Here is a 13,983-nt window from a genome sequence, read left to right on the forward strand (position 1 = left end):
CCGAGTCGGGGCAGGGCCCTTGGGGGCGGAGGGGACGCGGCACTTTTTCTCTGGTGACTCGGAGCCACGATACCTCCTCAGCACGGCCTCACGCCTGCTCTAAAGGGCATTCGGGGTCTCAGGTGTAGCCGGGCGGGTAGTGCCCGCCTGCTCCCTGGTGTGACTCTGAGAGCCCTGTGTCTCAGGGCTGGTTCGGCTCATTTTGTCCGTCGCGGCGGTGTTTGGGTCAGCACAGACCCGCACACGGCTCCGTCAGAGCTAAACTGTACCCGAGGTGCGGCAGGGATCAGCACTGCCGCGTTTGAGGTTTTCTGATACTTTCTGTCAATAACAGCAGCTGCGGATTTAAAACATCTGAAGTGCAGAACAGAGTTGTCCTGACAAAGGTAATTAACTTCTGTAAGAGAGAAATATAGGGAGGAAGTCTGGGCAGACTGAGAGAAGGAGAAAGTGCAGCTGGTGAGTGCCTTGCTGCTCTGTCGGTGTGATAACGCCTGCGAGCTGCCCGGGAGTCGTTCAAGGGCTGTAAGTGATAGCCAGGGCTTCGTTAACCTGGCTGCGCTGTGCATATGGCACTGGAGAGAGATGTTACATTTCACAGCGTTCCTGTGTGTAGTTGTAAGCTTGGGCAGCCTGATGGAAAAGTCGATAACCTGGCGCCTCCCCTAACGTTTCCAGGGGATGTTACACCTCGGTGTGTGTGAAATCTGGAATGATCGTTTGCCTGACAGGAGCAGGGAGAGCTCTCAGGGTCATGTCGGAACGGAATGTGAAACGGAGAGAGAAAAGCAGAGATGTCTCTGCTCTTGACATAGTTCATTTCTTGGTCACAGAGAAAGATTTAAGATCTTGTTTAAGGGAGGGCGTGCAGGTGAAGTGTGGTGCGAAGAGATCCTTTCCGTGAGCACGGACCGGGAGGCCTGGCTCACACGCTGCCCTCCTCCAGGTGCTGTTGGCAGCCGCTGTGTGCACAAAGGCAGGGAAGGCCATCGTGTCCCGGCAGTTCGTGGAGATGACTCGCACCCGCATCGAGGGGCTGCTGGCAGCATTCCCAAAGCTGATGAACACGGGGAAGCAGCACACGTTTGTGGAGACAGAGAGCGTGCGGTACGTCTACCAGCCCATGGAGAAGCTCTACATGGTGCTGATTACCACAAAAAACAGCAACATCCTGGAAGATCTGGAAACACTCCGACTCTTCTCTAGAGTGGTAAGGATTCGTCACTTGGTGACATGCCTATAGCCCAGAATGGTGCTGTTGTCAGGGATCTGTTTTTGAGCTGGTGCAGGAGCACTGCCTGCCTCTACCTGCTTCCCATCCTGACTGGACAGAAAGCTCTGAACTTCTGGTGGTAGTTTTGAACTCCACATAAAAAAATCATCAGTCATACTTCAGCTGGTGAGACCAAAGGGCTGACTGTGATTTAGCATTAAATATCCTCTGTATAGTGTGAGGCTGTTGAAAGTGCAGCGCTGCTATGCAGGGATCCTGAAGCAGCGAGTTTGTGTCTTCACACAACCAAAGGATTTTCAGGAAATTCGCTGTCCCCAGCATGCAGTTGGGTTCGTTTGAGTTAGTGTTACGAGGAACTGAGAGGTTCTATAAGGATTTTAGTGTAGAAAAACTAACAATGGCAAAACTTAATCTTGTTTCTTGATGATGTAATGGTACGAAGAGCAGCGTAAAGGTGTGCTGGGCTTGGGAGGGTCTGGCACAGTTGTGACCTCTGGGATGGTAGAAAGAAAGTGTTTACACAGTACTGTTTGTGGGTACTCCTTTAAAATGTTCTCCCCTTCTAGATCCCTGAGTATTGTCGAGCTCTGGAAGAGAATGAGATCTCTGAACACTGCTTTGACCTGATCTTTGCCTTTGATGAAATTGTCGCCCTGGGCTACCGTGAGAATGTAAATCTGGCACAAATTCGGACCTTCACTGAGATGGACTCGCACGAGGAAAAGGTGTTTCGGGCAGTCAGAGAGGTGAGTGGGGACACCTGCAACCCAGACACGAGGTGCCCTGTCTGGGAAACACCACCTTTGCTATACAGAGGCGTTCCTTCACTTTGGTGGGACCATGCAGTTATTTAGCTTTTCTGACGGCTAAATGCCCATGTCTTGTTTCTTTTTTCTTGGCAAGGGGTTTGTGGGCGACTGCACTTAGTTCCTGTGCAGGGCAGGGCTTAGGTTGCAAAGCTCCATCAGCCTCTTACCTTTTCCTTCAGACCCAGGAACGGGAAGCGAAAGCTGAGATGCGCCGTAAAGCGAAGGAGTTGCAGCAGGCCAGGAGAGATGCGGAGAGACACGGCAAGAAGGCACCAGGGTTCGGGGGCTTCGGCAGCTCGGCCGTGTCTGGGGGCACAACGACGGCGATGATCACAGAGACCATTATTGAGACCGAGAAGCCCAAAGTGGCACCCGCGCCAGCCAGGTAGGGGGACAGCAGGTGGCAGATGTTGGAGTCAGCGTTGGCTCAAACCATGTGCCCAAACAGAGGGTCTAACATGAGTTCCTCATCTGTGTAAATATTGAGGAGCATTTGTGCCACATGCCACAGTAGCACCCCATGGTCTCTCTGGATTCTTGGAGGAACAATGGGCTTCCATTTTGTGTGAGAAGAAGTGGTCCCAGCTCCTGATAATACATGGAACCGTATCCAAATCTAAATTATAACTTGGCACCCTACACATAAGATGATTAGTTCCATTCATGTTCTCCCCCAAAAAGGCTGCCGAGTTGAATGCTCTGTTGATGGGATGGTCAAGTTACAGCATTTGAAGATAACCCGAAGGGGGAACCTGTTGCTGTCAGCTGACTTGGTGATTATTATACCTTTTATTTAGGCCTTCAGGTCCCAGTAAAGCCTTGAAACTCGGCGCTAAAGGGAAGGAGGTGGACAACTTTGTGGACAAGCTGAAATCGGAAGGAGAAAATATCATGACTTCTGTAGGCAAGCGCTCTGCAGAAGCAGCCAAAGTTCTCGCTCCTCCCGTTAACATGGAGAGGTGAGTGCTGCCCTTGCTTTGGAAGCAGTCTCCTCATGGCTCTCCCTGCGCGTGGCCTTGGGAGAGAGCTTCCCTGCTCTTCTTTGGATTTTCTGTGTTTTCTTACCTTGTAACTATAAAAGATGGGCAAAATCTGGGAAAGCATGTCAGCAAAAAAGCAGATAGATGGTTTGGTTAGGCATCCTCTTAACTAAAATGGGCCGTCCATCCACTGTTGAGCTGAGGTTGGGAATTTTCCTGTGCTTTTTTTCCTGCACCATTCTCCCTGCTTCGCAGCCTTGTTGCTCCTCAGGATGGAGGTGTTCACGGTTCGTTTTACACACAGCAGTTCAGAGCTTTTTAGTGCCCTGAGCCATGCTGCAGCCTGTCAGAGGGGATTTGAATGACCAGCATGTCAAGGTGCTGCATCACTGGTGTTTAACTGAGCTCCCATCCCTTGCAGACCCATACACATGGCTCTTCCTGGCCCTGAGTTCCTTGTCGGAGCAGTATTAGCCCCCACTGTCCCAGCCGTGCTGTTGTTTGTGAGGCCCTGCTCAGTACACACAGCCTGTCCTTACTGAGCACTGATCTCTCTGCTGTCTGGGAGATACTGAATGTAGGACTTGAGCTTTTTCTCTGTCTGTCTAGCGTGCACATGAAAATAGAGGAGAAAATCTCCTTGACCTGTGGCCGTGATGGAGGGTTGCAGAACATGGAGCTTCACGGCATGATCATGCTGCACATCTCTGATGAAAAGTTTGCACGGATTCGCCTGCATGTAGAAAATGAAGACAAGAGGGGAGTGCAGCTACAGGTAAAGCCTGTTTGGAGTCCCATGCTGTTGAACATGCTTTTGTTGCTTTCCAGGGAAAAAGTATTGGAAATACTCAAGTATGTTGCTGTCCTATGTTCTTGTCCAAGCCTTCTCAGCAAATGCATTGGAAATGGGAGTGTGCAGGTATTAGCAGAAGTGCAGGGCCAGTCGTGCTCAAGGGATTGAAGTTCACTGGAGAAATGTGATCTCAATCGCCATCCTGCCCTCAGAGCCTTATCTGCCCAGTAGTGCACCTTGGCATGCCAGGTGACCTCACTTGGACTTTGCAGCAGCCTGGTGTGTTGCTTAGTGCCTGTTTGTGTGATGTCAGCTGCAGCTGTGGAGTGGAAATGGGATAACAAACTTCCTGTGCCAATGGGGAATGAATTTATTCTCTTGGAAGCTGTTTATTTCTGGGGTTGTTTGTTCTGTCACTGCTGTACCTGGGATGATTGCTGAAGCATTTGATTGCAGTCAGCAGTAGCATCTCAGAAGGTTCTTGGGAGACTCGTCCTTCCCTTTCTCCCTCTTTATGTGACCTGACTGATCCCTGGAAGTGGTGCTGCTTTGACACACTCTGGCTCACTCCTCGCTAGGGACTTGTCTGTACATCATCACTGTCTCCAAGTTCACTTCCTTCCAGTGCATCCCATGAGCGAGTTGCTAACAGCACTCCCACAAGCAATGCTTCAGGTGGAAGATGAGACCAAACCCTGTGCTGACTCCTGTCTTTCTAGTGTAACTGGAACGGTGTCTTGCAAAAATCCTCTGCTTCTAAAAAGCTGCTCACACTTGAGGTTGTGAAGAGAGTGTTTAAATGGAGTTTGGCCACTGACACGTACGTGCATTAAGGTTGCTGAGGGGAGATGGTAGTGTTACGGTGTCAGGCTGTTTTTTCCCAACAGCATTAGATTGATTTTTCTGTCTGCTGTGAATGTTCAGGATGGTCTTTGACTTACAGTTGTTCTGTAGATGTGAGCCTGCATCGCTAGAGTCTCTGGTGCAGTAGCACGTAAGGACAGTGGTGCAGATCCTTCTTATCACATTAGCATTTCCTGGAAGGAATCCCAGATTGATAAGCAGTTGTGCTCCAGATGGACTTCTGAGCCAGGAGGAAACCTGACATGTGTTTTGTCAAAGCAAACACTCTGGAATGTGTAGGCCTGTCCTGCTAGAACCTGCATTACCTGTGGTTCTGTCCTTGGGCTTAGACCTACAGTCTGTTCCTCTTTCAGACTCACCCAAACGTGGACAAGAAGCTCTTCACTACAGAGTCACAGATCGGTTTGAAGAACCCAGAGAAGTCATTCCCTATTAACAGTGACGTGGGCGTGCTGAAGTGGAGGTTGCAGACCACAGAGGAGTCCTTCATTCCATTGACAAGTGAGTGCGAGTCCCGGGGCTCAGGCAGAAGAAGCCAGTGTTTGTCCATGAGCTGCTGGTAGCTGCCTGGAGCCCGGCATGTTGTGAGACCTTGGAGATACTATGTGTATCCATTGGATAGTGCCTGTCCTTGGCAGTGTGTGTTTTCTGTAACACCTCAAAGAAAACAGAGAGCTTTTCTTAAAGTCAGAATTTCTTGAGGGTGACTTTGCCAGGCGTTTTGAAGTGCATCATCTTGTGAAAGCCTATTCCACATGAAGGGCCTGTGTGGTTCACATACTGTATCTGTTTCCTCAGTTAACTGCTGGCCATCAGAGAGTGGGAACAGTTGTGATGTTAACATTGAATATGAGTTGCAAGAGGAGAGCCTAGAGCTGAATGATGTGATCATCACCATCCCCTTGCCGTAAGTAATGCTCCTTATCCACACAGCGTTAATGAGTCCCATCACCTCCTTCCCCTCCTTCCCCTCCCTGTTTTGTGGCTCTGGCCAAGCCAATGGGTGTTAAGAGGTGTTTCCTTAGCTCTGTGCAGGGAAGTGATTGTCACTTCTCACTGCCTGCTCTAGGTCTGGTGTTGGCGCCCCAGTGATTGGGGAGATTGATGGTGAGTATCGCCACGACAGCCGGAGAAACCTCCTTGAGTGGTGCCTGCCAGTGATCGATGCCAAAAACAAGAGCGGTAGCCTGGAGTTCAGCATAGCAGGGCAGCCAAACGACTTCTTCCCCGTGCAAGTCTCCTTCATCTCCAAAAAGAACTACTGCAACATACAGGTATGGTCACTGCTGATGCTCCACAGGTGGCGTGTCACCCTTGCCTCAGTCCCTGGCTGGCTGACACTGGCCACGCTGCAGTGGGGCCATGCTGTCCTGCTGGCCATGGCTAAAGGGTTGGCATTAACCTGCCTCTGAGATAGCTGGATTCAGGAGTGCCAGCAAACAGCACTGGCAGCTGGCACTTCATGGAGTTTGCCTGAAGTTTTAGTTGTGTCTTCAAGTCTCTGAGTAATCATTAATTCCCCTTAGACTTTGTTGGAGAATGCATCGGCCTTGTAGCCAAAACACTGCTTGGCATACAACCATCTTCACTGAAGTGTAGCAAGTGGCTGCCACTTTGCTCCTCAGTGGAGACACAGTTACCACAGAAAATCACTCCCCTCTTTTAGGTTTCCTGGGAAAAAAGATCTTTGTTTTAGGGCTGAGTTGTGGTTTGAAGGCGCCAGGTTGGTTGTGCCCTCGTGGCCATCATGGCATTGGGAAGCGTGGTATCGCTGTGGTAGGGAGTGATGTTCAGTGCTGAGCTAACGTTGCCTGTTGTCTCCACAGGTTACCAAAGTGACCCAGGTAGACGGGAACAGCCCTGTAAGGTTTTCCACTGAAACCACCTTCCTGGTGGACAAGTACGAAATCCTGTAATGCCAGACGTGGTGACGCGCAAAGGAAGAAATTTTTAAATTAAAAAAAAAAACCAAGGCCGACGTTTATTCTGAATGTTGGGAACGCCACAGCCCACTCTGCTAAGACACGTGGCTCTGTCTGCCATCTGCAGTGTTCCTGGGTCACAGACATTTTTTGCAGAGAAGTGACATGCTCGTGGGGGGAAAGGCCACGAATTTCTTTGGCAGATTTTACCGACTGGCAAAAAAGCAAGATCTCCGCAGAGAGCCTGACTTTGACATGTCCCCCTCCCCCGGAGATGCTCGGAGCTCAGCCCAGAGCCGACCAGACATCATTCTCTTCTCTCCTGAAGCATCACATGCTGTTCCATTGTTGGTGCTGCCATTTTAATTTCTCCTTGGCCTCTGGTTCTTGTGCGTGGGGCCACCTGCTGGTCCTGAGCCTTCCATCTGGTGGAAGCTGAGCGAGTTGACCTTGGCTTCAGAGGTGGGGGGGTCATGGCAGGAGCGCAGGGTGGGGAAGAGGAATCTGGGGGTTCAGTTCTTTTGCCCAGCACAGTTACTGCTGTTCCTCCAGCTGTGCTGTGTGGCAGTGGCCCAGCTCCAGGTGGTCTGGTTCCTGCTGCAGCAGGGAGAGTGTCCAAAGGGGACTGCGTCCTCACTGTCTTCCACAGCTGTTCTCAGGCCAGGCTTCGGAGGAAGCTTAGTTAGGTTAGAACCAGTTGCGTATCCTTTGCAAGGCCCTTTTGGTGTCTGGGGAGGCAGAAGGCTTTGCCTGCCTGGGTGAAAGGAGCTGTGGAGCCTGGTTGACTTACTTGGCCTGCATGTCAGGACCTGTCTCAAACCAGTGTTGGTTCAGCACTGGCAGGTGTAGGAGAAGGAAATGCTGGTTTCCAGGGAATGTGGGGGCTGATCCGAGCCATTTCTCCTACTGCTGCCTCACTAGCGTTATTTGCCTCATCTCAAAGACCTGTGCTTCCCTCACAACTCATCTCACCTGCATGGCTGGGGCCTGTCATGAGCATCACCTGCCCCTGGGCACACCTCACCTCTGCAGCCAGAGGGCCCGAGTGCAGGTGGAAGGCAACGGCCCTAAAAGTGTGTGTACTGTGCTCTGTGAGAGACAGCCAGCCTGTCACGGGCCCCTGGGGTCCTCTGCCAAAGAAGTTCGTAGTCTCTCCTCTGCTGGCAGCACCTGAGAGGAAATCAACCCTGGTCCTGTCCTGAGAGGGCAAGCCCTCTCCCCTAGCAAAGTAGGCAATGAATCCCATTAACCCAGTCCTGTTCCAGATCTGCTTGTCTGTATGATTTTTAAAATTGAGTCAAGGTTAGTTCAAGCATCCAAGCAGCTGCTTTTTTTTTTTTTTTTTTTTTTTTTTTCTTACATTCATTGGAGGGTGATATTTAAACCGAGCCGAGATCCCCACTTTTTGTAACCCTGTATGATCCTGGCCTAGGGAATAGAGCACATTCCAGTGTACACAGAGAATTCTGAGTCTTTAATCAAATAAAGTACCGTTAAAGGAGCTGGCTGGGGGTCGTGAGATCCTTCCGGAGCCGGGACGGGTCAGCCCTGGCCATGCGGGGGCGGGACGTGTCGACACCGGCTGGGGCGGGGACACGCCGAGGCCGGCAGTGGTGGACAGCGGAGCGGCGGCAGAGAGCGGGAAGGGACCAGGGAAGTGAAGGTGAGCAGCCGCTGGCATGGGGTGGGACACCCCCCATTTGTGCCTCAGGTGACCACGGCCCTTGGGGAGCCTGTGAGGCTGAGGTCGGTGTGTCTTGTAGCGCAAGGACACCCCCAGTGCTTCAGGGGCAGCGTTGGGACATGGTGGGGGCAAGAGAAAGGAGCTCAGCTGACTTGGCCCGTGTTGGGGCCAGGTATGGGGCGCCCTAGGAGGGGTGCAAGGAAGGAGCTGCAGACAGGGAAGTAGGAAAAACACGGTCACCCATAAAACCAATCATTGCAGAATGTTTTGGTGGTGTGTGGGTGGGACCAGATCCGGTTGTCCACGTCAGTGGTGCGTTTGCTGGTGTGGGAGCTCTGAGAGCAGCTTGGTGTGGTAAGGCAGCCAGAGAAGGTTCTTCAGTCCCCAAATCCTGCTGCAGCTCGTGGGCAGTCACAGGAGAAGACGGTGCTTGGCCCAAGGCCACCCCTGCTGTGTCCAACACCTCTTGGGGAGCCTGGGAACGGTACTGGCCTGGCTGGATCCTGCTCCACGGCTGGACCCTGCTCTATGGCTGGACTTTATTTACTCCAGCTTCCTGCCACGCTCCTGCCACAGCCCCTTCAGCTGCTGTCAGAAAGCCAGAGGAATCTGGCAGTCCCAGAAGGTCCAGCTGCTGTGCTGAAGGGCCACTGTCTCTCCCACTCCTCCAGCTGCCCTGCAAGCCCCCAGCCCTCTCTGAGCACTAGGCAGAGGCTGCAGGGGGCAGGTCCTCTGGCTGAGCACCACAGGCAGTAGCAAGGCAGCACGGCCGGGTACTTTTTCGTAACTCCTTGTACATTTGGGTTTGCTGTGTGCTGCCATATGTTGGTACATGTGGGGCAGCAGGGGCAGGGTGCCGTGCAGGGGGATGGAACCACAGGATTACATGGCAAGGGGTCCTTGCTGGCAGCCAGAAAGAGGGGAGTGATCAATGCCTGATTTGGACAGGTGAGGTTCATCCCACCCCTCTCCCAGCAAACAAAGGGCTGGGTGATGGGTTTGTGCCAGGGATTCGATTCAAGACCCACCAAACCCATCCTGCGTCATGGTCCCCAAGATGTCATTAGCGGGAGGTTGCAGATGCTCCTTGCTGAGCCGAGCCTCTGGCCTGCAGGTGAGAAATTGTCTTTTTGATATGAGAGCATTTTGAGGAGCAGCTCTCCATTGTGCAGTCTTGTGAGGGGTCTGGAGCTTGTGTCTGTGCTGTGGTGTCCGGAGGCACGTGCTAATGCTGGGGTCAGTGCTTGAGCTGCAGCAGTGTTTGGGTCTCTGTATGGCTCACCGGCCCTTGGAGCTGGCTCGCCTCTGGGAGTGCTGGGTGCTGTAGGCGGGGCTGCACGGCCTCCCCGACCTGAGCACATGGTGAGCATCCCCCAGTCTGTGGAGACCCTGAGGCGTGATGCCGGCAGGCCCTCGGCCGGAGCGCAGCTGTGCCGCGGTGGTGCGGGAGCACTTTGAGGGGGAGCGATGAAATCAGCGGGTGTGGCCAGGATTCCTCGGCTCCCGCCGGGGCTGTCCGGTGGCTGATTTATGGTGGTGTTATTGCCAGGATCATGGCGTTGTCGCAGCAACAGCAATGCAGCCCCCACCATCCCTCGACTGGGTGGGGTGGGACTGGCTGGGGCTCCCCCCCCCCCCGCTCAGTTGTCAGCCCCAGGCCGGGAGGAAGCGGCCAGGAGCAGGCTCCTCACCCGCCTCTGGCTTTGTGCAGGAGACAGGCTCCCCCTTCCCAGCTGCCGGCGGAAGGGCCGGTTGTTTACCAGGGCAGAGGGTGTGGGAAGGGGTGAGCGCACCCTAAGTACATTAGCAGATGGGGAGCAAACAGGCAGCCAAGTTGGCTGGAGGCTGCGATGCTCCACAGCGTGCACCCATTAGCTCGGCCACTCAGGCTTCCTCCTGTGACTCATCCAGCCAGCCATAAGTGGGGATGAGAGACCATGCAAGGGGGTGCCATGCGCCTGCCTCTGACGTGCTGTTGCTTCATCCCAGCCTGGCTGACACTGCATGGCAGGGCCTGCCAGGCTGTGCTCCTTCACAAGCACGGGCTGAATGCCCATGCCCTGGCCGTGTCCTGGCCAGTGGCGCACAGTGCAGCTCTGGGGTCTGCTGGTACCTGATGTGGGGTGAGTCAGGATGTGCCGTGCCGCGGGTGGGTCTTGGTGAGCAACAGCAGACCAGGCAGGAGTGGACCCCCAGAGCACCCCTGCCCAAGTGGGCTTGGGGCAGGCAGGCAGATTGCAGCCTGTGGGCAGTGGGATGCAGGGGCTCCCCGGGAGCACGGTAGGGCAGCATGTCTCTGTGCAGCCTGCACTGCATTAGCAGGGCCCCTGCAGCGGTGGGGCTGGGCGTCCTCCCAGGTGAGGCTTTTGGCTGTACCAGGTGGAGAAAGGGGCTTTTGTCTTCCAGGAGGCCGGGGCTGAGTAGGCAGCCCTGCGCGGGATGCACGAGGACCGTGGGCTGTTTGGTGGTAACTGAGCCCGACCCCTTGGCATTTGCTGCCTTCACCGCTTCCCACGGCGGGAACAAGCGGCGCGTTCTGCAGGCGGCGGCGGGAGAAGAAAGGCCGCCTTGTCCGCCCGAGCAGTGGGGCGCCGGCTGGGGCGGCCGCGCTCCCGCCCCGCATTCCTACAGCAGAGCCGGCTGGAGAGGGGCTGCATCCCCGGCAGGACGGGCTGGGGTGGCGGCAGGCGTTCCCTGTGTGTTGACGAGCCAGGTGAGGGGCTCTGTTGGAGGGCAATGCTGCGGTGGGACTGGGGGCATCGGGAAGCCAAGGGATGCCAGGGTCACCCTCCAGCTCATGGGCAGGCAGGGCTGCCTGTGGAGTGAGGGGTGTTGGGTGGAGAGTTTGGGCAGCAGGAGGGGGGCAGAATCGGAGACAATCCCCCAAGTGGCCGGGATGCGGGTCCCCCATGGTTCTCACTAGGTCTCACCAGTACAGCCGTGCTGGGAAGGGGTTAACACCGGCGCAAGATCCCACTCTGGCCCCGCTCCCTTCCTATGTAGCAGCCTGTCCCCTCCTGGCTTTTCCTCCTTCCTGAACAGTGTGACGGTATGTGGGTGTGAGGGGCAGGGGCTCAGCTGGGCTGCGGGGTCTCCAGATGCTGGGAAGCGCAGCACCCCAGTGCCTGGGGAACATGGGCCCCCTGCCGCGGAGGGTCCCGCTCGGCACCAGGACCAGGTGGCAGGTAAGAGAGAGCAGGGATCCTGCCTCGGCAGCCGGTGAGCGCTTGTGAACTACTCTCGGGGTACCTTATCTCTGCGCTCCCCCTGCTCCATCTGAGCTGTCCCCATCCCACGTGGTGTGGCTGTGGTCCCCACGGAGCCCTTGCCGTGGGGCGGCCAGTCCTGGTGTTGCAGGAGACGCCTGGGCTTCATCCCAGTCCTGGATCCCACGCCTGGTGTTTTCCAGCGTTTCATTTTTTCCACAGTGTGTAATAGCCGTTCACTCGCCCCCGCAGCTGAGCCCAGTGCTGGCCGAGCGGGGGGGTCCCTCCGGGGGCTGGCGGGGCAGTGGGGGGTGCGGGGCGGGGCTCCTCCTGGCGGCCCCGGGACCGGCGTCCCCTAACGGGGATGGAGTACTTCCTATCTACACTGCCCGGGAAGGGTTAAGCCCCAGTCAGCTAGTCCAGGGCGGAAGGGAGGGACGTGGGGAGCAGCAGACGGCAAATTTAGATCCCCGGAGCATCCGACACGGCGTGAGCGCCGGGTGACGGAAATTGTTCCTCCTCAAGTTGCCTCCCACTCACGCAGAGAATGTGTGGCAGCATGGCTGCTCCATGGGTGGCAGCCCTGCCTGCCGCCCCGCAGGCCTGTGGGCCACATGGGCAGGGATACGGAGCACTCAGCCGGACTTGTGCACCATGAGCTGTTGCTGGGCTGCATGGAAGCAGAGGCGTGTGCCTGGGTGCCAGAGTTGGGCACTGGTGGCATGCACAGGGGTGCCCAGGTATGCCATGCATGGCAGGCAGGTGTTGCTGGGGACAGGCAGAACCTGTGCTTGTGTGTCTTTTTCCACTGGCAGACATTGGGGTCTGGCTGCCCACAGCTCTTGGCGTTTAAAGCATGTATTTCCAACACCATGTCTCCAAAACTGAGCCCATGTGTCGTTTTCCTTCTGGGACTGTGTCTTGTCCCGATTCCTGGCACATGCATGGGTCTCCCTGGATGGATGGGGATGTGTGCCTAGGTAGGATGCATGCCTCGGCAGGCAGGGATGCTCACTGGCTTCAGACAGCTGCTGGTGTGATGAAGACAGGAGCACAGGATGGTAATCCTCTTGGTGGCAAATGCTAGTTTGGAATGGGTAGGGTTTGTGCTCAGGCTGCTGTCCGGGATATGCAGGGAAAATGCATAAAGGCCATGCCCAGTGTGGTCACTTGTACTGCCGTTCTCTGTTTCTGCTGGCAGCCCGTGTCCAGTACCATCCAACGTCTCCAAGAAGGCACCATGGAGGCATCTGGCAGGACCCCCACCAGCCCAATCCACAGAGTCCAGACTGTCATCCAGGTGAGCATGCAGGATCACAGGACCTCTTCTCTGTGGGAACAGGGGAATCTGGCTGGGAGTCCTCTGCAGCCAGCCCTACCACCGGCACTGGCGCTGCACTCCAGCCTCTCCTCAGTCTCAGCAAATCCTATTACGGGATCATCAGCAAAGCCCATTGAGCTAAGCGGCTGGCAGCTTGGATCCTCTTAGATGCAGCCCAAGCCCCAGGGATCTCCAGCTCCCGTGGCAGCTCATCTCTGCTTGCCGGGATAGGCAGCACAGGCAGGAGAGCCCTCCTCTCCTGCGTCTTGCTGCTGGACAGTCCTGCTGGCGTGTGGCTGTGCCTGGGCATTGACCCTGGTTATGTGGCCATTTTGGAGCAGCCCAGCCAGGTGGACAGTGCAGGGGAGTGGGCTGCAGCTGCGGGAGCTGTGAGCATCCCTCCCTCTCCTCTTCCAGCACAGCCCCCTGGACCTGATCGACACGGGCAAGGGGCTTAAAGTGCAGACAGAGAAGCCGCATTTGGTGAGCCTGGGCAGCGGCCGGCTCAGCACTGCCATCACACTCCTGCCCCTGGAGGAAGGTGAGTGCCAGGGGATCTCGATCTCCACGGGCACGCTGGTGACAGAGACACTGAGACGCCCTCTCTGCTGGCAGGGAGGACCACCATTGGCACAGCTGCGACAGACATCGTCCTGCAGGGCCCCGGGCTGGCGCCCCAGCACTGCTACATCGAGAACGTGCGAGGGACACTCACCCTGCATCCCTGTGGCAACGCCTGTGCCATCGACGGTGTGCCACTCCAGCGGCCCATGCACCTCACCCAAGGTAGGAACAGGCTGTGGTTCACCGGAGCCTTTGCCCGTGGAGTTGTGCCGTTGAGTGTGGGGGTGTTTGCGGACCCATCCTGTAACTGCATAGCCCAGCTGGCATACTCCTGGCCTCTGTGCTTTGTGGTGGGAACCTGTCAGGTCCTGGCACAGTTTTGAAAGCTGGCTTTGCTGCGTGTATCAAGTGAGGTGGGAATGGAGAGACCCAGGCGGGCTTTGAAGAACAGCAGAGATGCTGAGCCGACTTTGGGAAGGGAGATGACAGAGGAAAACATCTCGGGTGTCCTCCCGACGGATGGCTGCCGGGACACTGCCGGTCTGCCTGCGTGGCTACAGGGCTTGGACCCGGCCGGCCCCACCATGGCCGCTTTAGGGAGCGTGG

General features: G+C 55.7%; 2 protein-coding genes across 2 annotated transcripts in view; both read left to right on the forward strand.

Annotated features, from left to right (window-relative positions):
- Positions 1-681: 681 nt before the first annotated feature.
- Positions 682-8,104, forward strand: ARCN1 (archain 1). The gene is made up of 10 exons (XM_017738392.1): positions 682-694; positions 906-1,210; positions 1,801-1,980; positions 2,223-2,428; positions 2,841-3,002; positions 3,633-3,798; positions 5,034-5,181; positions 5,479-5,587; positions 5,750-5,954; positions 6,507-8,104. Exons 1-10 carry the CDS (start codon positions 682-684, stop codon positions 6,594-6,596), a joined length of 1,584 nt encoding a protein of 527 aa, XP_017593881.1. The 3' UTR covers positions 6,597-8,104.
- A 2,016-nt stretch (positions 8,105-10,120) lies between these two features.
- The window catches only part of PHLDB1 (pleckstrin homology like domain family B member 1), a 19,174-nt gene continuing 15,311 nt past the window's right edge, over positions 10,121-13,983 (forward strand). Inside the window, exons 1-5 of the mRNA XM_017738393.1 lie at positions 10,121-10,409; positions 10,693-10,999; positions 12,694-12,792; positions 13,231-13,354; positions 13,429-13,599. Coding sequence (XP_017593882.1) covers positions 10,336-10,409; positions 10,693-10,999; positions 12,694-12,792; positions 13,231-13,354; positions 13,429-13,599 — 775 coding nt within the window. The 5' untranslated portion in view covers positions 10,121-10,335. The remainder of the gene's footprint in view (positions 10,410-10,692; positions 11,000-12,693; positions 12,793-13,230; positions 13,355-13,428; positions 13,600-13,983) is intronic.

This window comes from Corvus brachyrhynchos, unplaced genomic scaffold (genome assembly GCF_000691975.1).
Source record: "Corvus brachyrhynchos isolate BGI_N302 unplaced genomic scaffold, ASM69197v1 scaffold46, whole genome shotgun sequence".
In the NCBI taxonomy this organism is placed as follows: domain Eukaryota; kingdom Metazoa; phylum Chordata; class Aves; order Passeriformes; family Corvidae; genus Corvus; species Corvus brachyrhynchos.

What these genes read in the sequence shown, in the direction of transcription:
- ARCN1 (XM_017738392.1), top strand. An exon ending in AGAGGGGAGTGCAGCTACAG is followed by an intron (nt 3,799 to 5,033) that starts GTAAAGCCTGTT and finishes TTCCTCTTTCAG; the next exon opens with ACTCACCCAAACGTGGACAA. An exon ending in ATCATCACCATCCCCTTGCC is followed by an intron (nt 5,588 to 5,749) that starts GTAAGTAATGCT and finishes TGCCTGCTCTAG; the next exon opens with GTCTGGTGTTGGCGCCCCAG.